Source organism: Erigeron canadensis, chromosome 2 (assembly GCF_010389155.1).
Source record: "Erigeron canadensis isolate Cc75 chromosome 2, C_canadensis_v1, whole genome shotgun sequence".
Lineage (NCBI taxonomy): Eukaryota > Viridiplantae > Streptophyta > Magnoliopsida > Asterales > Asteraceae > Erigeron > Erigeron canadensis.
Window position 1 is genome coordinate 44,578,643 of NC_057762.1, and position 25,090 is coordinate 44,603,732.

The window sequence follows — 25,090 nt, forward strand, 5'->3', positions numbered from 1 at the left end:
AATACATTCAGTCCATAAATTAAGAGGTAATCCCCCTTGAAACATAAGAGATCTACTAACATTAAGAAGATGTTTGTGTTTTCTTTCAACAATAACATTCTGTTGTGGAGAATGCACAACACTGGTTTGATGTATAACTCCATTTGTCTCAACAAATGTAGAAAAAACTTTATTAATAAACTCAGTTCCATTATCACTTCTTAAAGTCTTAATGGTTTTATTAAACTGGTTTTTTAAAAGATTGTAAAATCTTACAAAGTTTTCTAAAACCTCATCTTTAGACTTTAACAAATAAACCCAAACTGCCTTGGTGAAATCATCAACAATGGTTAAGAAAAATCTATATCCACCTCTACCAGTAACTTTATATGGTCCCCATACATCTAAATGCACAAGTTGACCCAAAAATTCAGATTTATGACTACTTTTAGGAAAAGAATCTCTGGTTTGTTTAGCATATAAACAAATTTCACAATTCAGATTAGAATCATTCTTGTAATGTAAATCAGATTGAAGTTTATTTAACACATTATCAGCAGGATGACCTAATCTGCTATGCCACACAGTTTTAGACACATTGCAAGTAATTAATCTATCAATACCTTGCATATTCTCAACAATGTAACACAAACCACCAACTTGTCTACCAGTTCCTAGAATTTTCATTGAATTCAAATCCTGAGTCATCACATAACAAAAATTATCATCAAATGCAATAAGATACTTACTATGTTTAGCAACTTTATGAACAGATAACAAACTAACACAATATTCTGGAACTACTAAAACATCATATAAGGTCAAATAACTTGTTAACTGTAAGTTACCAATTTTTTGTACATAAGCATAAGTACCATTAGGATGACCAACCTTAATTTTGAAAGCAGAAACATCAATAATATCAACCATATTGTTATCAGAAAAAGTAATATGATGATTAGCTCCAGAATGATTAATCCACCCTTTTTTAGAATAACTAGATCTTAGATTTGAATTAGAACAAAAAAACTTCTTAAAGTTTTTATGAAAATTTTTACTGGAATTAAACAACACACCTGCCATATTGGCATTCACACCTTGAGAAGACTCTGGATTATCTTTCAACAGATTAAGAATTCTAGATAACTTCTCATCAGAAAGATTAGTAGATGAAGACCTTGCAGTATTGGAAGTTGAAGCATTATTGGCAAATTTTCTTTGACCTCCTTGAGTATTAAATTTTTTATTTCCAAAATTAGGAGGATATCCAATTATCTTAAAACATTTATCCATAGTATGACCATTAAAACCACCATTTTCACAAACAACAGAAGGACCTTTACCAGAATTTTGAGGATTATTAATTCTGTTTTTTGAAAAATTATTCATAGTTGGAAAAGAACTACCAGAACCAACTTTAGACATGAAGGCAGAAGAATTAGACTTTTGAGATCCAGAAATAGAAGTTAAACCTCTATGTGATTCATCTCTAGACAAAATAGAATAAGCAGTTTTAAGATTAGGAATAGGTTCTTTAGTTAAAATGGTACTTCTTACATTAACATACATATCATCAAGACCCATCAAGAATTGCATAAGTTTCATTAACACCAATGTTTTAAAAGGTAGGTCAAGTTTAACACCAATGTTTTGAATGAGAATAAGATAAAAAAAAATTTTATAACTGAAAAATAATAAAGAGATAAGGGAATAGAAGACAAACAGTGCTATCGGATGAAAATAAAGGAAGAACAATTCTATTTATTCAATCGATTCACTTAGTCGATGAATAATAGAATCAAGAAGAAGAACCTGAACTATTCAATCGATTCTTTTAGTCGATGAACAGTAGAAACCCAAACCCTAATTTGAACAAATTAGGTTATTCTGAAACAATCGGATCTAGAAATTGTAATTGTGATCAAAGAATCATACGTCGTTTAACAATACCAGATCAAAAAGTAAAATCCCCAAATATTAGTAAAACCCTAAATCGGAGATCCAGAAACCTAGAAATTATTATTTAACAAAATTAATTCGATTATTCTTCTAAACAACCTGGCTCTGATACCATGAACAAAAAACTTGAACCCTGAATTAATCTCAATTAATTCAATTATAATTCTGAAATCTAATCAATCTAAAATGATTATATGAAGCAACAATAACAAATATCCACCACTGCTATTCAGGTATGGATTCACTCAACTATATTATTGAGTGTTCTATTACAATCTTGATTGTAAATGTAAAGAATCTATCTAAACGAATGAATCTCAAGAGAGAGAAGCAGAATTGATGCAGAATTATTATTCAAGTTATGAACCCTAATCAGGTTATAACCATCTATATATACTAGGGAAACTTTCAAGAAAGTCACAAATGACCCTTGTACTTCTCTCTTTTCTTCTTGTACAGCTTTAGTCCTTCTATATGAGAAACTTGCACTCTTAGTCCAGAAAGTATACACTTGAAGTCCAGAATACTTTAAGTTGCATCTTGATCATCTTATACACCTGAAATGAGCTAATCATGCAATAAGCAACAATCTTATTTGAGAATGGAATTATATTTCTCAACAAGTTTTTTGTAGCTTCATCCAAGTATTAAAACCATAATTTGTTGATATACGGCGTAGATCTGGATGATTGATGAAAGAAACACCAAACATATCCCAAACTTCTCGCTCCCACCGGCCGGCAGGGCCGGCTTAACATTTTTGGGGGCCTTAGGCTGCTCCAACCTGGGGGCTTAGTTCATTGGCATTAAAATTAAGTGTGGTAGGTTTTAAGTTTGATCCGAAAAGCCGTTTCATATAATTGGCACATTATGATTGATAGGAAAAGTACTTATAATGTGCTTCAAGTAGTTACAAATACATTACACAACAAATTTACATGCATTTCTAGTAAGTAAAATAACAAAGAAACAAGTGATACTAAGTTACTAATCACAAACTACTGGTAAGTACTTCAAATACAATATTCAAGTGTAAAAGTACCTTCGATTTTAAGAAAAAGTGATGATGTTTGGAAAGAGTTAAAGCCGTTCATGTTCACATAAAGATGGGAGAAGCTTTTTGTAATTCTAATTTCTAAATAAACATGCTTTAAAAAGAAGCCTAATGTATGCCAAACCCAAAAAACTAAAATTTAGGGGCCTTAAGCCCATGCCTAATCCTCTACAACTAATGAGCCGCCTTTGCGGCCGGCTCACCATCCTTACCCCCTACGAAAGATTTAGCCTTATAAGAGGAAAGGTCCCAGGTTTCACGTCTTAAAGAAGTGTAAAGTGTTATAAAAGCGTTTACGGTTTTAAGAAATACTATTTGAAGACATGCATAAGAGTTTCCTGAGTTGTGGATGGGTTTTTATATCTAAGTCAACAAGTCCACATAGAATCTTTAAAAACCTGTCAATTACTCGTAATATTTAACAGATGACTAATTTTATATGTGTCTTTTTAGCTAATGGCATTTGCCCATTTTAAATCCAAAAGAGGACAAGCATATCCGTTGGGAAGGATTTTTATCGAAGTCCATGCTACATGTGATGATGTGAAATTTTGGGCCAAACTTTGCTTCTAGCGAATAAAGTATATCCCTTAAAAAATGTCTATTTTGTCATGGAACTCGTGGGTTTTATATGATGTATAATTTAATAAATTACATGTTAAGTTAGGTGTAGTAGTAAAATCTTATAAGACCCATTGAATAAAAATCTTTATATGATTCATGAATATATAAAATCTACTTAATGTAACGCTTTAATTAGAAACAAGTGGCATTTTTGCTTGTTGATAATTGAGGTGGTCCTTTTTGTATTAATTGGGGTATTTATTTATGCTCCTTTATGTTCTTTTTTTTTTAAACCACAAATTCTTTTGCCCCCAATTGAATTCTACTCAGGACGAATTGGAAATAGACTGCATGCAATATGACTTGAACCCGCAATTCATAAAAACGTGATTTATCGAGACATATTAATGATAGTATTGTCATATTCACATTTCTCTCTCTTTTGCGTTTTGGGTTTCATGTTAATAATAAAAAGAAAGATGATCTAATGAATCAAAAGTCATGCCTTTATATACTAGTCTCATGTTCTGCTAACCATTTTATCATGGATGTTTTATGTTAATCGTGAGACCAGTTGATGAGTAGCCAATAGTGAATTGATCTTTCATTTGCTTAAAATAAGTAAACCTTCAACTGATCAGTTACGATATATTTTTTTAAGCAATTATTGAAAATTCTCCTCAACCTATTGCAACAGGCCAAAACCATTAGAAATCCGTTTTATGATATATTTACATCCCCATCTATACATAGTCGATGGTATTGAACTCATTTAAAATATACCTTACATCAATACCATGAATTCAATATGGCAAAATGTACAAAATGGTATTGTTATAAAAGTTAAGGTGGAGGAAATATATCCAAGCATATGGGAAAAAAAGAAGAATAGCACATAATGTTGATTGTACTATTCTATTAGGTTATAGCAAAATACTTTTTTTCATGTGTTTCGGTTCAGTTTAAGCTTTACAAATTACGACTATCCCATCAATCTCTTCTAAATATTCTTCATCTAAGTAATCTGCTAGATTAATGCAAAACACTTTTTTGATATGGCCCGGATTAAATTTGAACTTTACTATCATCAATATGCTTTTAAAGAGTTTATAGCATCTAGCCAATTCGACTTGAACCTTTGGAAGAGTTGAATTATACCTTAGGCCCAATCCCTTGAACTACTAGACATATGTTCTGTGCATATGTGCATCTATTTTTCTAACACGAACTAAACATCAAGATTGTGGTGTTTAAGTTTAGTTGTTTCACAAACTCACTATCTTAATAGTTGCATCTGTAAACCAATAATATGTATAAAAAATTACCTTAAATGTAAGTACACATTTAATTTGCAAGTACAGATAGATGTGAAAGAACAACATTGATTATTGATATGCATATAGTGTGCAGTTGGGTTACACCTAAAATTTTTGCATACAGAACAATGTGGGGGTGCAGGCAGGCAGGCAGGCTCATAGCTGTCATGGTTAGTACTAAATGGTTTACCAGATATATTTATGCCTCTCATCAGTCCATTTCGAAGGAGCTTATTGAGTTGCTACTGTCAACCCCCACCATTTCTGAACCAGGACTCAATGACACACATACTGGGCCTTTCCTCAATTTATAGTCTCTGGAAAACTGATGTACAGTTTCTTGAATTTCACAAAAGGCAAGCAGAAATCCAGCAGCATCACTTTGGCACAAGATTTTCTTGATCACTGTCTCCAATGCACTTTTCCTGTAGAAACACATGAAAAATTATGTTCATTTTAGTGAGTATATTACAATGAACTAATGAACCTTTATAAGGGTATTTGTGAATTTTAAGGACCTGAAGTTTTGGGCCTTAACAATGAGGCGGTGGACCTTTTTGAGCTCGGAGTGGACTTGGTATATACCCAACCCACTGGGCTTTTCTACTGTTAGGGAAAAAGGGAGGTTCAGGATGCAATTAGCTTGAATTTCTGCCATTTCTTCATCAATCACAGCTTCCTCGATCCGCAAGTCATGGATCAATTGTGATATAGCCTTCTCCATGGCACCTGCATGGGTCAATGCTGAGGGTCGGCCGGGTGAGGACTTGACCAGGGAGCTAAGGAGGTCCAAAATGGAAGAGGGACGACAGTCACCGAGCCAAGAGAGTGTGGTAAGTTCAAGAGGTGGAGTGGATTTGGGCATAAGAAGGTTAGCCACCTCCTTGGGTGGAGTTGGATTCAAGGGCCGGGAGTATTGGGCTTGGAATCGTTTTAGTTGCTTGTCTATTCGTTCTTCAAGGGCCATTAGTTGCTTTTCAAGACGGGCTGACTGGTGATTCCTTTCTTGCCTCCAGGGTCTATAGTTTTTCCAACTGGATCTTTCCCCTAATCAAAACAACACCAGTAACACGTTAGACTAATTAAAGCAAGAATTTATGTTGTTCTTCCAGTTAAATAACAAAAAAACGATATAGGTTGGTCCTAAATAATTCTGTGTGACAATAACTTGAATTCTCCTTACATCTTTGTGCAGGATGTCACCTGTTTTTCTGGCAAAAGGTAAAATATCTTAAGAACATTTCATAACATTATATGATCAATAATTTGAATATCTACAACCAAACACATTGCAAGTAAGCAACAAGACTGAACCTATAATAGATGCAGAATGCATACAGCTAAAAAAAATAGGAATATAAGTTGTTCTTCCAGTCAAATAGAGAATCAATAAACATAGATCTATAAAGATTAACCTAACGTCAGCAGAACATGCTGCGATTAGAACTGGAAATCTCTTAGCATAAGCAATTGTTAGTTACAGCAAGATAAATTCTTCAAGAAAAGGCATAATAGGTACCGTAACATCACATGTTCTTAATGTGAATAACTACTACCAAACACAATACAAGTTTGTGACAAAAGATTAAAAATGTCAAAAAACACAGAATACACGAAGTGATTAAACCAAGAACAAATAAACCATAACCAAAAATGCAAGCCAGTTAGGCCTATCTCCGTGTAACATTATTCGATCATAACTGCGGTCCTCCTATCATACATTAGGGTAAGAAGTAAAATGAATTCACCAAAGAAAACATTTCGTGACCTAATACGTTCAAGAATGAGAATAACTAACAAATAACAGATGCGGAACACAAGCAAACTGATTATTATCTGTATTACTGCAATTCTTGTAACATAATTAGGGCACAAAATTAGATTGAATAATCAAATACTACTAATTATATACTCGTATTATGTAGAGATATATATAGTAATTCTGTATGTATAGACGTATGTATGTGTACCTAATTTAGGGGAATCTTGTTGGTAGAGAGCGAGGCATCGGATTTGTTCCTTGGATAAAAGATCAGATACATCTTTACCGCTTGAATCCGTAACTAAAGTCTTTCCACGATCGTCGTCATCATCTTCGTTGTTCTTCGGTTTCCTGTGTGAATGAAATTTCATCGGAGATTAGAATGATAAAATCACATGGAAAATAATTGAAAAGAAGGAAGAAGCAATTAAGATGATAATAAACATGGCAGAAATTACAAGTGAAATGAAGCCTTCTTTGCGATTTTCTGTTTCTTCTCCGTCAACGTCGTCATCGTGTGTGTGATTTTGGGCGCCAGTTTCTCCTTTGAATCTTCTTAATTGGGCTCTCTGCTCTACGGGCTGGACCACACTTCTTGAATTGATCTATATAACCGTCTCCGTTGCTTTGAGTCTGTCCTTATTTATATTTATTAATAATTAATTAAAATTAAAATCGGATAAACGAATAGTATTTATTTTTTCTATGTTTATTAAGTAATTTGAGGATGTCGACCCATTTTTATTCACTTAATATATTTGTATCTAAGTTTGGTTTTATAGCTTAATATGCACATCATGTAAACAGCTTTTGGTAACTTGATTAAGAATGTGTTTAATTAGAAGTATAGATTATTAACAACTTTTAAAGACATATGCTCATGTGATTTGATTGAAAAACTACACCTTTTAAATAATAGGTAGGTCTGTTATTTAGAAGATCTTGTTAAAAAGTAGAAATAACTATTGGGCTGTTTTTATGGACATAGACTCTAAATTGTGATTGCTTTTCAAGTTTTCATGATAACGAGATACGTTATCCGGGCGTTGCCCGGGAGACATTATATTTATTGTGTTCCGTACTATGTAAAAATTATTACATGCTTTTAGAAACATTATATAGCTTAAAACCTGAGTTGATATTGATTTTCTAATACGTAAGCAATTATAAATTAGAAAAAATCGACTATGTAATTTTATAACAGATTAATATATTATATAAATTCTAAAAGATAATAAGTATGAACGTAAAATATTTAAAATAAAAAAACAAATTAATAATACAAACATAATTAACGCTAATTTCCTAAATCATTGAAAATAAAAAATGAAACAGAAATAATCCATAATAATAAAACATCAACCGAAATAACATTGAAACTAATAAGTATTGCAAACAAATTTTTCGGAGATGGTTAGGTGTATATATTCAAAACATACACCATACTGTTATGTGTATATATACTATGTAATAGTTCACTTGTAATAAGATGAGATAATCTTAAAAATGTTATAAACTGAAAAAATAATAATATGCAATTAAAATAAGTGATCTTTTGTAAACAAATTGAAAGCAATTTAAAAGATCAAAACATAATTTGTCAAGCCTAAAACATACGAAAATCAAGTGGCCCATTAAGAAAATAAAAACGGCCCAAAGAAATAAAATGGTCCGTTACTATTCTTTGCACGTATTTTCGTATCTTTGTTTTTAATATATATATTAATGAGTAAAATTTAGTCATAACCGATTTACAGAATATGATTTTATAATTATTCTATTAATTAATGTGATTGACTTTTAGACTGCTTTTTTTTTTCTTTTTAATATATATATAATATATAATTATAATGATAATGATAGAAAGCTAAGGTTACACTTTTAACACACATAAAATGGAATAAAAAACAACTAAATGGTATGTCGGAGCACACACCTCACATCATCATTACTTGAAGCCCCATTCAAGATGCATTGGCACCTCACACTTAAAGCCTATTGGTCTCTCATGCCACGAGGCTCACAGACACCTTACACCACCGGGATGGCTCTACTAATCCTGAACCGTATACTTCAAGTATGATACAATGGGTTTATATCAACCCACTATTTGTACTTCAAAGCTGAATACAGTTGGTAGCTTTTTTTGTATTCTTGAAAAAAGAAAGTCAATATTTTGTCTATTCTGTTAAATCCAGAAACCAGGACTATACTAGCACAACTACACAAGTTACACAAAGAACAACTGTGTTTAACATTATACTAGCTCAACTTAAGTTGCCAAAAAAATGTGTTTAGGGTGGCAAATATACGCTGCTTTTGGACCATCCCAAAATCGCCCTGTGTCTAACGAATTCATCAGTCACACATTACCATTACGCAATTTTCGGTATGAAAACCACCCTTTTAGAAAGTTTGTTAGTTTCGACCCAGGCATAAAAACTGAGTCGTCTTCTTCACATTGACACTGATATATGTTAGTCCCTTGATCTTTCACGAATTCAGAGTTACTTGCATCAACCAATTCTCCATCTTCATGAACATTTGACCTAAAAGACGACAAGGAAATCAAACTAGACATTTCAAGTTAAGAAAACTTTTAAGAAAGAGATTAATATAGGATAATGGAGCTACAAAGTGCCAAACGACCAGTGAAACCTTACCATGGAATTACTGATGAAAGCCACATTTAAAATGAAAAATAGAAAATTGGTAACATAATTATATATGGAGAAGTGATTCATACACTGAACAACGTCTCCACTCATCACTTTGATTCTTAATTTGTTGTCTTGGTCGATGGTTGGTTGAAACATGACGAACAAATTTAATCTGCATGTATCAACGACTAAAAGCTCAGAAAGTATTAAATCTAATTATGTGTGGGAGTGAAAAATACTGAGATCCAGTCATATGGCTTAAAAGGAGTAATCTGCATGAAAAGATGAGCACTTATAGACTGCTCAACTCTCACTAATGCTTAGTTGCAAAATCAAAAAAGAATTTGTGCAGCAAATAACATAGACATCTTAGTTAGTCACTCAAAGTCTCCATAAGAAGTGATTTTGACTCTTACTAAAGCAAGATTTTGAAGAACTGCAATGTGAGAATCATAAGAATGTGAGGTAAACAATCGACAACATCATGGCTTCAGAATATTATACTGCCGTTTTTGGATTTTCAGGACCAATATTTCCCATGACCTCATTCGTTTACTTGCATACATCTTCTGTGAGTTTATGCACCTCATAAATCAAGCAGATTTCCTTTATTGGTGAAAGCATAATACACTTCATGACTTGAATCATCTATAGTTCATCAAGTCAAATGAAAAACTTGAACATGTGGAACTCTATTATAACCACCCATTGTTATAAACTTTGTAAACAAAAAACTAGCCAAATTGCATAATACTGAAATAATAGTAGTATAGTTTCCTATCCAAAGAAAACATTAGCATTTAACTATGTTGTCATTATTATGTTCAATCATAGCTTAACCAGCAAAACAATGGAATACAGACCGATTTTTTGTATAGGATACATACATCTATCTATAACTATATATAAGAGTAGAGCAGAAGCTTATATTAAGAAATAATAGAGGAATGATATGAGTGTATATTAAGAAATAATAGAGGAATGATATGAGTGTATATAACAACCTGATCACCATCCTTGATTCCAAGTCTTCGTATATTAGCCTTATCATCAAGCAGCTTCTGACCTTGGTAACACAAACAAAAATGCCCCCATACATGTGACCTGGCCCATATATATACAATACATATACATTAAGCATACATTGCTGTCCATTCACAACCTATATAATGCAGTTGGCAGGTATATATACTTGAACATTTTGCTTACAACAATAGAAAACAATATTAATAGCATCTCATGTTATGTGACCATCTTATCCATGTGAGAAATGTACAGATCTATCTATCAACAAGCACTTAAACTATTCAGATAAAACAAAAGGACACTCTGGTGCAAACATACAATTTTTAGTCCTAATCATTATTCACCTTTAGTTATTTATATCGTAACCGCTTAATTAACAAAATTTTGACAACTTTTAGTAATTAATTACTTGCAACAATCGTAAGTCATATATAATTACTTGCAACACGAATATATATTTTGATGGAAAGCTTAGTCCGAGCCAATCGGCCTTGTTGACATACATGTTTTACCTAACAATTTGAAAAAGGGTAATTGGATGGAATACCCCTGATTCCATGTACCATTTGGTACCCACTAATCCCCCAACCAGGCTAGTGTGATTATCTCAAGTTTGCCTTTGACAAGACTCGAACCTAAGACCTCCCTTGGAAAGTGGCGGTTGGTGGCCACTAGGCTATTACCCAATGGTTTTCACCTAACAATTTTGGCTTTGAAGACGCACCGAAAACAAAACAATGACCTTGGTGTAGCAATAATAATAACATAAAATAATCGATTTCAATACGATAGGAAGAAAACTTACCAGGAAACAATGCAAGTGTTGTTATTAGGCAACAAAGTAAAAAAGTCCTCTAACGCCAGTTTAAGATCTGCTACACTAGCATTCATAGAAACCTGAATTCCTAAAATCAAAGTATCATCATCAAATTACACACTAACAAAATATATACATACAGAAACAGATACAGATACATATAGATATAGGTTATAGATATACCGAAGGAAGAACCGTCTAATTTTAGAATAGATAAATTGAGACGTTGCTTATGAAGCTTGTGATATGAAGAAGAAGAAGAATAAGGGCGGAAAATGAAAGCGTTGTGACATAAAACAGTAGGATCCTGATTATCGTGATCGAAATTCGAAGACATTATTTCCATATCTCTCTGTTTGGATTAATTGGATTACTAACACAAGGTTTGAGCGACTCTGTGTGTGTTTAAGAGAGAAAAATGAAAAATGGAGGGTTTATTTTTTTTTGTGTTTTTAAGTATTTTGGGGGAGAGGTTGTTGGAGGGAGCCAAGATTTTGAAGACCGTTGTAAAGGGAGATGGAGATGAAAGGGGGTTTGGTTTGTGGGACTTGGTGAGGGGTGCAGTGTTATACGAGTACTGTATATGTGCTCTGCGGGTTTCACTTGCCTTTTTAGACCCGCGTGCCCAACTACGATTTTGTATGTATCTTAACGAAAGTTTATATATAAAGCCTGCCATAAAAAAGGTGTTCTTGAATCTTGGTATTGTTCATTTTTATTTATTTATCGATAACGAGAGCAAGTACCCGCGCGTGTGAGGTGATACTTAGGTCATAGAGTATGATAGGTTATAGGAGTTGATATGTCATAGAGTATGATAGTCAAATGTCTTAGCCGTACGGGCTCCGCCCTCGGATTTAAAAATTTGTCGAAAGTATATCGAATGACATCTCTAATGAAAGAGCATGAAATTTTAAGAACACCATACAATTTTTATAATTTATCGATGTACGGTTTTTGAGATAAAAGATTTTGAATGAATTGGGGGAATAAATGATTCATGAAGGAGAGAGAAAAAAGATGATTGGTTGAGATTTGAGGAGAGAGAAAGGATATTATAGTTATTTTAGATAAATATATAATAGATAGGAGGGACATTTTGGAGGAAGTACTTAAAATCAATATTGAAAATTTCAAGTTTAATATTGAAAATCTAAGAAAAATCTGTTTTATAATATAGTATAGATATAGATATAGATAATCACTTCATAAATTCAACTAAAGTTTAATATCATGGTTTTAAAGGTATTACTCGTATTTTATGTTTAAGTTGTGTTTATGATTTTTCAGATTTATATTACATAAAATACAATTTTCACGATCATCATAGAGCAAATATCAAAGTAAAAAAACAAATAGTTTTTTTCTTTTATGAATGGCTATCCTTCGTTAATATATCAAAAAATATTATATCTGCCAATTATACATTCAAAATATAGCTACACTGCACCAATTCATATATATTTACACAAAAATGATTTGTATCCATTTGTCTCAAACTAGAGATGTTTTTTGAGAACGATTCTTGATCCACAAAATTTCAAGAGACTGGATTTCCATAAAACACCGATGTATAAACATAATCGTCTCTTGAAAACCAATATTATTCCTCCAGATTCTCCAACACGATAACAAGATGATTGATTAAAGGATAACTTTTCCTAACTCACTCAATCTCGAAAAAAAAAAGGATTTCCAATAAGTCACGAATGGAGAATGTAAAATAAGAATCGAATGGTGAAGAGGCCGAAGTCAGCCGAGGAGCCGAGTGACGTGCCAGCGCTACTAATTGAGTGCCAGCACGTAGCTGTAGGCGGCTCGCCAGGGAAGGAATGAGAAATCGTCAAAGATGACTTCTGAATGTAAAATAAGAGGGATTTTATACCATGTACCCATCTTTTTCTAATATCTTATTTGTAAATGTACATGCAGTCAACAAATGGTCATAACTTAGACATAATTATTTTTTAAAACTTATTTAATAAATTAAGAGAAAATATCACAAATGGTCCCTGTGATTTGTCATATTCGCATTTTGACCCCTATGGTTTTTTTTTCGTTGCAAACGGTCCCTAGAGTTTCAGTATTCGTTGCTAACGGTCCTTGACACTAACTTATGTTAGTTTTGACCGTTTAAAACCTTCACGTGCGAATCACGTGAGGGTATAATCGTCTATTTAGTAATCACAGGGACTATATGTGATAAAAAACTTTTGTAATATAACATTTATATTCTACAGTATATATTTACAAATGTGTATCTGTTTCAATCATATACTCGTATTTGTTTCTCTGTATCAATCATATATTTCTCTATATCTAAATCTACAACACAAGTACACAACAATCAATAGTTTCCCTCATTTGATATTTACTAATATATATAGCTTTTCTCTTTATCATCATAATCATTTTTCTGTATACAGAATTATGAAACTTGGCTCATCATCTATCACCATAATCAAATACAAATGAAACAAAGAATATATACTTTCTTCACTTTCATTTTCTCTCAATGACACCCTCACCTTCGTCATCATTGCGACGGTGGTAGTTGAGAGGGGCAGAGAAGGGTGGTGGTGGTCCGATTAGTGACGGTGATGGCAGCAGGTGGCCCGATAAATGTCGAGAGCAGATGATTTCAGGTGGTCGGATCAATAAGTTGTAGCATCTACGGTAAGTGGCTACGACAGGTGTTATTGGGTATGACACTTGATTTGATTGAATGAGAAATAAGGGTTAGGGTTTGAGAATTGGGGAAACTAAGAGATATTATACTAGATCGAAATACATGAAATATCCATGGGATGCACTGAGAAAATGGCCCAACTATAGAGATTATCTTGGAGATTCATAAATCATGATATACATTGAAAGCGTCATTCATGATGACTACTTTGAATCTTAATTAGTTTCTTATTATTATTACTTCGTATTTTATTATTATTATTACTAATTATTATAAGTGTGTCTATATATTTGTGTTTATGTGTACCTATTTTACGGATATATATGAACATGTGTTTGTTGAATTGTGTTTTAACATTACTAATGCTTGAGAGTTTTGGAAGAAAAATATATCAAAGATGAGGGAAGAATTTAAAGAAGTGATTATAGATTTAGAAATTGTATAGATCAAAAAATCTGGGGAAAACATGTTGGCCGGATTTTGGGATGATGGTGATGGAGGAGGAAGAACTGGGAAGAAGAATAGTGTTTTTTCATGTAGATTGACAATTATACCCTCACTAACGCCCTTAAAGTAACAAAAATTAATGTCAGGACCTCTAGCAATGAAAACTGAAACTCTAAGGACCGTTTGCAACGAAAAAAAAATATAGGGATCAAAATGCGAATATGACAAACCACATGGACCATTTGTAACATTTTCTCATAAATTAAATACCTATATAGACATCAAATGATTGATTACATAGTTATATATTTTCTATTTTTAACTTTTAATTCACAAGACAAAAGGTGTTGCTTAATTTAATAGTTTTTTTAACTACTAACTAGTTGTGTATATATTTTTTTAAATTGACATTTTAATCTATTTTTACTTCGAAATTACATGGATGTCTGGGATGAAACTTATGATTTTCAAAAAACCCTTATTAATTCACTCCATAAATGTGGTAAGTGAGACTCGAACCCAGGTAAATCTCCCAAAGTCAAATACTAACCCAATGGGCCACCAACCCTATTGGCAATTACTTATATATCTTACTTTTTAAATTTATTTATGAAAATATCATAAATATTAATAAATAGACTTATGACTACAATTTTCCAATAAAGTCTTTCACTTTTAAGGATTATTTATTATATGATGAAATTCAAAATTTGTATTTGGCTAAAAAGTACTTATAAAATGATTTAAACAAGTCCAGATCACGAAACCGTTAAGATCAAACACAAAACTTGTTAAGAATAATTGTTTAACAGGTACCGATCATGAAACTTTTAAGATCAAACACAAAACATGTTAGGAACAAGTCATATCGCGTCGTGTTGACATGTTTCATGTCAAAATTTCCAGCTATACTTATTATTATTATTATTATTATTTTTGAAATGTGTGGATCATTTGCTCGCAACAGGGGATATAGTTTACGTTGTCTTAACCGGGTCCGCGCTAGAGAGCCCCCTCACCCTCAATACCTAGTAGGAGAAGAAACTCCCAACTAAACCGCCCGAAGGCACGACATTTAATTGGGACAAAACCTTGCCCCCTCTGCAGGACTCAAACATGCTTCACTGGAGGACTTTTATGTGAAATTCCTTTTAAGTGTCTTTCCCATGTCTCAAACTCGAGACCTTCGGCATATAAAACTGGTGCTCAACCACTGAGCTATGATGGGAAGTACTATACATCTTATTATTACTATTCCCCTTTTCATGTATATTATATTATTCATATAATGTATTATTTTTAACTAACAAGTTGATATTCTCAAAATGTTTTTATTTTTATTCATTATACTTTAAACAATTTCATTTAAACTACTCATAATACATACTTAAAATATTTATAAACCTTTAATAAAATTAGTTTATAATATTTAATTTAACTCTTAAAATAAACACACTACTTTTTTTTATATCAACAACCTAATCGTTGGATTATGCATGTATTTAGTATCAAACACCATGACCTTACACTACAAGAAAACAACAAATTTGCGACAAATTTATTGACACTCTTTTCTATGTTACTAATTTGCGACTCGATTAGCCATAATTTAGCGACATTAACATCAAAATGTCGCGAAATGTGTTGTAAATTGTATCCCAAATTTTGTAACATCATCAACACGTTACTGAATTTGTTTGAAATTTTGAGACAACATACACCATGTCTCTAACAATGTTGTTAATTTTTGCAACGTTCTAAAGTGTGCTGTTAATTGTGTAGTTGATACCGAGACACCTCAAACGATGTTTCTAAGTATGTTGCTAACTTTAAGATGTCTTTCAGTAGTAATATGTTTCTAAGTATTCCGTAATTTGTTTCTAAGTACTTAGTAAAAGTTTACCGACTGTTTGTAGTAATTAAAAATATTAATATTAATAAATATAATATATTTGAGAAAAGTAGTAAAATCTTTTTAAAAGTCAATAAAATCTATGTTTCATTATTTCGTAAAAGGAATCATCTCGTACTTCGCTCACTTTTCTTTCAGTAAACCCTAACCGCTCCCTTCCTTCTTCCGGCCACCAGACATCGCCGGCCAATCGCAACCGTTGCCTCCGTCTCCATCGCAGCCGCCGCTTATAGTTTCGCCTCTATTTTCTCTGTAACTCCATTAACATTATTGCGTTCTGCACTCTTTGTGATTCTGCCATCGATCCGCCTAATCCTTCGCCTCCACATCCACCGTCGTCGCATATTTATCCGTCTCCGATGCGATTCTGTCACCTACTGAGGTAATCTTTTACTTTCATTGTCTTCAATTTTAATTTCAATTGCTTTATATCATTGATTTGTAATTGCAATTCATTATTGTGAATTTGTGATTTTTTATTTAATCTACTTTATGCGTATTATTGTAACTAATTTGATTTGTGTTAATTGCTTTGTTAATCAGGTTTAATCATTTGTGGTTTGGAATTAATTATTTGCATCCATATTACTTAATCTTTTTGTATTTAGGTTAGTTGCGTAAGCTGTTCTCTGCATTCGGTTTAATCGCACAAATTGTATATCTTTTGCAGCTGTTATACCATGTTTGTAGAACTAGATAGATTAATAGAATGTAATCTCGTTTTGCTGATACATTGCTTCATATTTATTAATGCTTCTTATACTATATTCTCTTAGAGCTATAGCTTCTTACGGAGTCACATTTGCATTTTAAAACCATTGCTATAGAGTTTTATGCAAATGTGTTATTGATGTTTCATGTAAATAGTAACAGTGCATCTTATCTACATTGCGTTTACTATCAATTTGGATCGGAGTCTAAACTAGTACACATTCTCGTTGAAGATACAACAGTAGAGTAATACTTATAATCAACATAGTTGTATGTATTTCTGTAAAGTGGTTGGTCTGCTCTCGGTAAAACATGTAGTATGTTACTGTATGCTCTTAGATTTCACTGAGTATACTTATATCACATTTATTTCATTTGGCAGCATGGTTACACATGCTTTGTAAGCCTTTATCAATATTAATTAACATGCTTTGTAAGCCTTTATCAATATTAATTCTATAATGTAAGTCGTTTCCACCAATCATTTTTGCTACCTCTATTGACTTTTTTACAGCCCCGGACTTTACAAGAACTGTGGAATCAATGTTGGTCGAACTAAAAGTGAAGAATGTTCACACAGGCAAATACCGTAATTTTTCCTATCATTTTGGTGGTTAAATAAATTCTGATAGTGAATTTGGAGGTTCAACTGCATTATACTTATCTTTTTCTGGTCATTAATGTAATAAAGTATTTTTTTTATATTTAGCTTGTATTTTTTTTTAATATTATTTAGGTTCATTCTGCAATCATTACTTCTTGAGGATGCCAACAATGGTTGGCAGGGGATGTTATGAGGCTCCATCTAATCTAGGTAGTGCATATTTCTTTTGCACAAGTGAAAAAGTTTGTGTAGAAAGTCACGTTTAATGAGTTTGGAGAAGCTTTAGTTGTATGATCTTTTGCTAAATTTGCGTTTGCTCATATTCAATTGTAGCTCAGAAGGAAGCCTTGTTATCCAGAGCTACTTTTACAGTTTTGGTGAACATTGAGGTTGATTGTTTACATGATCTTGACGCTCTAGAGGTATACATTTTCATTATATTAAATAAATGCAGCTTAGAAGAGCTTTGCTCGCTTAGTGTTTGGTGATGTTGCTGGAATTTTCAGGTATGATCAAATTTGTTAGATAGTCCATTTTCACTCTTCATTTACATTCATACTCATTGGTTAGAAAAACGATTTCTTGTTAGTTTTAGCTCTGTCGATTTCTTGTTAATTTTGCCTGGCGGCAGGATTGAACAAATCAAGTGTGTTGATTTTATGATCAACGAGGCTATAATGTATATATAGAGATTGATCAGGTTTTGTGTGTGTTCTACCAAGTTTTTTTTTTCCTCACTGCATTTTCCCCATCTTGTTTATAACACGGTTTTGAATTTTACAGATTTTACACATGAAGTTGTACATGTTTGTGAGCCTGGAAAGCTCATGTTCAAGAAGAAGATATGCTTTCATTTAAATAGATAGTAAAGTGCTATCTTGTAAATTTCTAGATTTTCTTGTAACTGTTTATGTTTTAGCAAGTCATTATGAGTTTAAAACACTTGTCCATGTTAAAAATCTATGAAAGTTTTGTTCGATTTAATATCGATTGGTTGGTTATTAGATAAATCTTTTATTTGGATTTTGTATATATTATATAATATTTCCTATTATAAAGAAACATTTAGCTACACCATTTCTAAAAATAATGACATAAGTAGCAACATAAACATTGACGTGCTTCAGGAATAGCGACATAGTTAGCAATATGTTTGCATATGTCACTAAAATAGCGATATGTATGGTAACGTAATTAAGTATGACACAAAAAAATTTGAGACGCACATGGCAACATTGCTTTTGACTTCACAAAAATCTGTGACATGCATTATTATGTTGCAAATTCTGTCTCCAATTATAGTGACATGATCATATATGTCACTAAAATTTGCAACTCATTTATAGCGTCGATAACCTAGATGCCACTAAATATATTGCGAGGAGAAAAAATGTCGCTAATTTCGTCTCTAAATATGTCCCTAAAATGCCAATTTTTTGTAGTGTTAATCTATCAAGTTGATACAATTTGAAAGGAGCATGCATCATCATATTTAAAAGTTTTTAATGTTTATACCTTTGAACTTACATGTTTGTTTGTTTTTAAATTATTTAGAAAGCGAAATTCTCATATGAGGTACGATAACCGATGTTATACTTCATAAAATTCTTTTTCTGTAATTTTGTTTCTATACGTACCCTAACTTTATTCGTTAGACAAGTATTCTGTATTCTGTATAAGTAAAAGTATATAATGTAGCACCAATGACCAATCACATAAACTTAAGTGGACTCTGTAACTAATTTCTGCAAGACGTTTTTATTTCATATGATCATCAAGTGGACACATATGTGATGATTTGAGGTATTGGATGCATATATGGGCGTATTAGTTAACCACGTATCCAACAAGAGCAGGTGGCATTCATTGACGTAACCCGTCATTAGGCCTAGCCTATAACGAGACTTGCCCCATCATCTATATAGGACGACACTAAGCACCCCTGCATATAGAGATCGAGAATATCTTGTTATTTTCATTCATATCATTAATTCCTTGTGTTATATCTCCACTTACTATAAATACACGACACACCATTCTCATATAAAACACATCCGTCACACTTTTTTACTTCAGTTCGTACTTTTTTTTTCTTTAGCAATTTAATTTGGTCAAGAAATGTCAAATAATATTAACAATGCTGGTTCGGATCAAGCGGCTGGGTCATCAGAGAATAAGAGACAAAGGGTTGTGATCACGGAGCCAGCTGTTTCACCGGGCAACTCATCATCCCCTGAGCCTGAGGTGATCACGGTTACTACTGCTACTACTGATCGTAGTAGGCTTCCATCACTTCCAGCTGTCGTTGCTGGTGGTGGTCAAGCAGCTCATCAACGTGCCTTTGTGCCGCCTTCCATTAGTAGTAGTAGTGTTTATGGTTTCATGCTGGGAAGAAGAAGTCGCAATAATAATAATGCTATGCCGCCGGTTGGTGATGATGCTGATCATGATCAGTTACTGAAGAGTGTGGAAACTAAGATGCTGGAATTGAAAATAAAGAGGCTGGAACGTGAATTGCAACGTATGACTAGTCGAGTATCGGTGCTGGAATTGAAAGTATACAACTACGACAGGTACAGGGATAATGATTATCTTTCAGCACCAAACAACAACGGCGTCTACTTCAGGAGCACGCCCCCCTTCTACTACTACTCTTCATCATGCCCACATAACAACTACTTTGTTGCTCATCCTTCATCAAGCCACCTTTAATTTTATTAATAAATTAAACGTACTACTACTTATATAATAATTTCTGCTTACAATAACATCAATAAGATATTATAGGTACGTTAAGTTGTTTTCATTTTAATTACGCCTTGCTAATCGTATGTGTTAGCATGGTTTATATTATGTGCTCTACTATACAAATTTTGTGCGGATAAAATATTGTAACATCAAGTAGGGCCCAAGCCAGTTTCTCTTGTACGAGAACAATTTTGTATATGACTTGTGGTCTACTATGATTGTGGTTATCATATGCTTATCAATAATAAAATAAATTTCTCTTAATTTACTCTTATAATTATAATAATTGACTCGATTCATAATACTGTACTGTACATATTTTTGTAACTAGATAGTCATATGCCCGGCCGGGACAACTAATTATGGATAGTTGAAAATATTTGTTTCGTTTGGTGAGAATTGTACCAAAAGAGTGGAAATACAAGAAAAGGGTTGTACTTCATCTAATTAAGAGGTGACATGTTGTAGATTATTTAAAAAAAAAAAAGAGGTGTAAAACCCGTGGATCAAATACCCATAAAATAGTAAGTTGTAAAACGCGTTCTTAATAACTCGCAAACATTCACATGTTTGTATCCCAAGGTTTGATTTTTGTTGTATTCGAAATTATATTGATGCCTACACATCGGCTGGAAGAAAACGGGTGGGAACAAAGGCGTTGAAAAAATCACTTTACATGGATGGAGGCAATGGGCGACCAAGAAGGTCCATCCGTCCATATGACCTCCATTGCACATATCAGTTAGTGAAAATGAAAAGAAAAAAAAAAATACATTAGTACTATAAATTGTTTAGTAAACATGATTGTTGATTATATTAGCTCTGGAAGGCAACACCGTAACAGTGGTGAAACCTCGATTCCAGACTTTACAGATCAAAGTGCCCTCATTGTATAGCAAGCATAATAAAACTTACAAAAATCAACAGAAACCACTTTAAAAAACCATGATTTCCCTAAATACATACATTACTACTATAAAATAAGTTAAGAACTCCAACCTTAACACTACAATCGCCATATCACACAAATCTGCAACAACATACACACCACGCCCTCAATAGATGGCATATATAATGAACCAACATACTGGCAAAAATAAGAAAAAATACCACGCCTTTTTACAATCCCACGTCGTCTTCTCGATTTCTTGTATTTGTTATTTCTCTTCTGAAATGAAGTCCGAACTATTGTCTGCAACTGATACCCCATCATTGTGCTCAGCAGCCTTACCCATTCCAAACATCTCATCGTTCTCTATAGCAGCAAATTTGTCTTTCAATTCTCCTTTTAGCAACTCAACCACCTCAAGCATTGTAGGTCTTTTATCGGGCTGATTATGTGCACATATAAGCCCAATAAGTATAACTCGCTTCAACTCTTCTTCTACATACTTCCCATTCATCTTTGGATCTGCCATTTCACTAAACTTCTTTTCACATACCAATGGCAGAGCCCATTCTGTGATGGATCTTCTTGTGGTTGCATTTATTTTCTCAATAGGTTTCTTGCCGCTAGCAAGCTCAAGTAAAAGAATCCCAAAACTGTAAACATCACAACTCTCTGATGCCTTCCCTAACATGGCATATTCTGGGGCTAGGTACCCTAGAGTCCCTTTGACCCGGGTGGTTACATGTGTTGCACCATCAGGTATCAGCTTTGCGAATCCAAAATCAGCCACCTGAGCTTTGAAATCAGAGTCCAGCAACACATTACTTGCTTTAACATCTCTATGTATTATGTGTGGTGTTGCATGATGGTGAAGATAACTGGATAAAACAAATAACTAGAGTCAAGATCCATATGGGGAAACCAAGAGGAGGCAATTAATACCCAAGTACTAATGTTTTATTCGTAACGGGTCAAATGAGTGGGAAGATGGGTTACCAGAAAACGGGTCAAATTCATAGGTCGAAAGTCATTATTAATTCAGAAAATTCGTAGGTCGAAAGTCATTATTAATTCAGAAAATCCGTAGGTCGAAAGTCATTATTAATTCAGAAAATCTCCTAAATTCTTTCAAGGTAAAACCTTGGACAAAAGTGTTTCAAGGTAATCCAACCCCCTAATCCAACACGTGTAGCCTGCACAAAAACTAGCTGTTTTGACAAGAACCCATTTTAACCCATCACCCGACCTGTTTGTCCCACCCATTTTGCCGACTCTAATTCAATTGGGTGTTAGTTATCAACAGAGCACAAAATATGGGTGATTGAAGAACTTACACAATCCCTTCTGCAGACCCAATTGCAATAGTCATTCTTCGTGGCCAGTCAAGAAGGCTTTCAGCTGAGTGTTGACCGTGAAGGTGAGAGAGTAAACTGAGATTAGGCATGTAATCATACACAATTAATCTTTCTTGTCCTTCGGCACAATAGCCACGTAAACTGAGCAGGTTCTTGTGTCTAACTCGAGCGAGTATCTCAACCTCAACAGCAAATTCCATTTCTGCTTTATTGCTCCAGACCTTCAACCTTTTCACTGCAATCTGAATACACACAACTGTCGGCTTAGAATTCATGACAGCTATCGAATTAGTAAGACTATAATAACTAAACCTTCTAAACAATCAAATAGACCCAATTTACAAAAATACATTTTTTACTACTCAAGAGGCAAACTTTCGTGATTTAATATTCTATATTAAGCTCATTCGCTTGGTTGGAGTGGCTAATTTAGCCTTGCCAATACCATGCTGAAGTGCTATAGGAAGATTGTCAAACACACTAGCTTGTCTTGTGCTCTGCTTGATGCACCAACTGCAAGTTTTCATAAGTCAACTTGCCTCGCTTATGATTAGATGTGGCCATTTTAATCGTTTTATGTGACAACGCTCAAATTGGGATATAGTTTATTCAAAACGGGTAAATTTTGGAAAACTAGAAAATTTAACTAAAATGAAAAGGGTCAACTGTCACGCAAAGTATTTCTAAGGGTTTACAACCTTCTAAACTTTTTTACTTAAAACTTCTGGTTATCTGAATTTAAAGAACAATTTAAGAATAGATATTTACAAAAATTTGGTAATACACTAGTTAATAGCTCTAAGTTATATCCTTTACCAATTTGTGTTTCTAAATATACACTAGAAGTCTAGAATACTTGTTCATACTTCATAGCTCAGAGTTGTATCTATTACCGACTTCCAAAGCTGTTTCCAAGTCTACGCAAGAAGTCTAGAACACTTGTTATAGATCAAAGTTATATCCCTTATTCCCTTACCCAAGTTACTTACAAAGTCGAAACACATCCTATACAATTAATCAGAACTAGAGAAGAATGTTAAATAAGCAAGACAAGTCAAAATCAGAATCTTCATCATAAAATGTTTGTGCAACAGTGAAAGGAATTTTAAGCAAAATGCAACAGTAAAACTACTCTACTCTCTCCTCTTCTTATATGGCCAAATGGCCAATGATAGCCTTTGTGAACCAGGGCCACCTTTTTCTAATAGACAAAATATCAGTGTAGTCTAAAACACTTGTCCCCTGCCCAAATTAATATCATCAACCTGATTACTTAAAATCATATACCCGTCATAATCAATCACCATCAGAAAAAACAGAAGTTGTTGAGTTAGTAGAAAGACATTGAATATGGAAAATAAGTGAAAGGGTGTATTGATTACTTGAGATCCATCCCATAGCTGACCCCAATAAACACTGCCGAATCCACCTTCACCAAGCTTGTTGTCATAATTAAAATTGTTTGTAGCAGCATGCAATTCCTTCAACGAAAATATCCTCCATGTTGATTCTTTCTTCCCTTTCTCTTTCCTGTTTATGTTAACAAATAACAAATTCTACCCAATCAGCACACATATAAGCCAAAGGCAATACAAGGTTAATAATCTCCGAGGTGGACTAGTGGCAAGGCGTCATTCAGAAGAGACCCATGTCCAAACGTTCCTCGGTAAAATATTGGAACAGACTAGTTAGGCTGCTCAAAAAGGCTCTGACTTTTCTCAGGTAGCCTGGACAGGGATTCCTCACCCTTTACCCGTTTAAATTTTATAGTCTAAAGACACGGATTTATAAACATTTGTACTAACCCACAAATCAGGAACAGGACTCAAAAACTTATATTACTAACTTCATTAAATCGTCAAGTCAAATTCCATTAACAGGACAGTATATAATACAGCAGTAAAATTAACCACTAAACCCTAATTAAAATAAAGTTTAGCCTAAAGTATCATAAAATTAGATAATTTCAACTGGGTAATTAGCTAATCAATTAAACAGTTGGAAAACAAAACAATACATACCGATCTGAACCCTTCATGCAGCAAAAGAATGACTTACAATCCATAGCTTCAAAATTCTTGCTCCAGCTCATACAAGACCAAAAACTCGGCTATCAAATTGAACTAGAATAACAAGAAAAACCAAAACTCATAACATTTTTTCAAAAAACACGGAATTGGGTATCGTGGTTGCTGTTATATTTTCAAAAAAAAAAAAAAAAATGAAATTGAAAACCACTTTAGGGGTTTCTTCTAAAGAAAGGAACCAAGTTACGTGCTTGTTGTCATGGTCAAGCTGTTCTTGACTTTTTATTTCAAGATTCTTTGTTAATCAATCTTTTGTAAAGGAAGCCAACCCGCTTTTATAAAATATGATATGCAGCTCAAGTGTACAGGATTCAATGATTTTATCAAACATTTGTACTTCCAATTCAAATCCCTTTTGGGTTTTCGAAATTTTGTTCTTTTTTGCGGTTGGCTGGTGGGTTGTGGACTTGTGGTAGGTCCAATGACTAATTTTATGATTTAGTAATTTTGTTTCTTCTTGGAACCCAATAAATAATTGATAAATACATTTTTTTATGAAAAAAAGCTTTAC

General features: G+C 33.2%; 3 protein-coding genes across 3 annotated transcripts; all 3 read right to left on the bottom strand.

Moving 5' to 3' along the window:
• Window positions 1-4,872: 4,872 nt before the first annotated feature.
• LOC122588344 lies at window positions 4,873-7,005 on the bottom strand. The gene is made up of 3 exons (XM_043760453.1): window positions 6,843-7,005; window positions 5,391-5,919; window positions 4,873-5,297 (listed from the first exon to the last, which is right to left on the bottom strand). The coding sequence occupies exons 1-3, from the start codon at window positions 7,003-7,005 to the stop codon at window positions 5,084-5,086; spliced, it is 906 nt and encodes a 301-aa protein (XP_043616388.1). The 3' UTR covers window positions 4,873-5,083.
• Window positions 7,006-8,714: 1,709 nt separating this feature from the next.
• Window positions 8,715-11,699, bottom strand: LOC122590243. Its single transcript, XM_043762574.1, has 5 exons — window positions 11,321-11,699; window positions 11,126-11,225; window positions 10,299-10,398; window positions 9,381-9,466; window positions 8,715-9,183 (listed from the first exon to the last, which is right to left on the bottom strand). Exons 1-5 carry the CDS (start codon window positions 11,481-11,483, stop codon window positions 8,997-8,999), a joined length of 636 nt encoding a protein of 211 aa, XP_043618509.1. The 5' UTR covers window positions 11,484-11,699; the 3' UTR covers window positions 8,715-8,996.
• Window positions 11,700-21,038: 9,339 nt separating this feature from the next.
• Window positions 21,039-24,872, bottom strand: LOC122588508 (PTI1-like tyrosine-protein kinase At3g15890). The gene is made up of 4 exons (XM_043760640.1): window positions 24,514-24,872; window positions 23,875-24,022; window positions 22,472-22,734; window positions 21,039-22,015 (listed from the first exon to the last, which is right to left on the bottom strand). The coding sequence occupies exons 1-4, from the start codon at window positions 24,582-24,584 to the stop codon at window positions 21,406-21,408; spliced, it is 1,092 nt and encodes a 363-aa protein (XP_043616575.1). The 5' UTR covers window positions 24,585-24,872; the 3' UTR covers window positions 21,039-21,405.
• Between the last annotated feature and the right edge of the window lie 218 nt (window positions 24,873-25,090).

Coding starts and splice junctions, on each gene's coding strand:
- LOC122588344 (XM_043760453.1), bottom strand. CDS start 7,005: ATGAAATTTCATTCACACAGGAAACCGAAGAACAACGAAGATGATGAC. Junction 5,920..6,842: donor ACAAGATTCCCCTAAATTAG/GTACACATACAT, acceptor TGTTTTGATTAG/GGGAAAGATCCAGTTGGAAA. Junction 5,298..5,390: donor GTTAAGGCCCAAAACTTCAG/GTCCTTAAAATT, acceptor GTGTTTCTACAG/GAAAAGTGCATTGGAGACAG.
- LOC122590243 (XM_043762574.1), bottom strand. CDS start 11,483: ATGGAAATAATGTCTTCGAATTTCGATCACGATAATCAGGATCCTACT. Junction 10,399..11,125: donor AACACTTGCATTGTTTCCTG/GTAAGTTTTCTT, acceptor TATATGGGCCAG/GTCACATGTATGGGGGCATT. Junction 9,184..9,380: donor GAGTGGAGACGTTGTTCAGT/GTATGAATCACT, acceptor GTCGTCTTTTAG/GTCAAATGTTCATGAAGATG.
- LOC122588508 (XM_043760640.1), bottom strand. CDS start 24,584: ATGAGCTGGAGCAAGAATTTTGAAGCTATGGATTGTAAGTCATTCTTT. Junction 22,735..23,874: donor AGCTATGGGATGGATCTCAA/GTAATCAATACA, acceptor GTGTGTATTCAG/ATTGCAGTGAAAAGGTTGAA. Junction 22,016..22,471: donor GGGTCTGCAGAAGGGATTGT/GTAAGTTCTTCA, acceptor TGTTTTATCCAG/TTATCTTCACCATCATGCAA.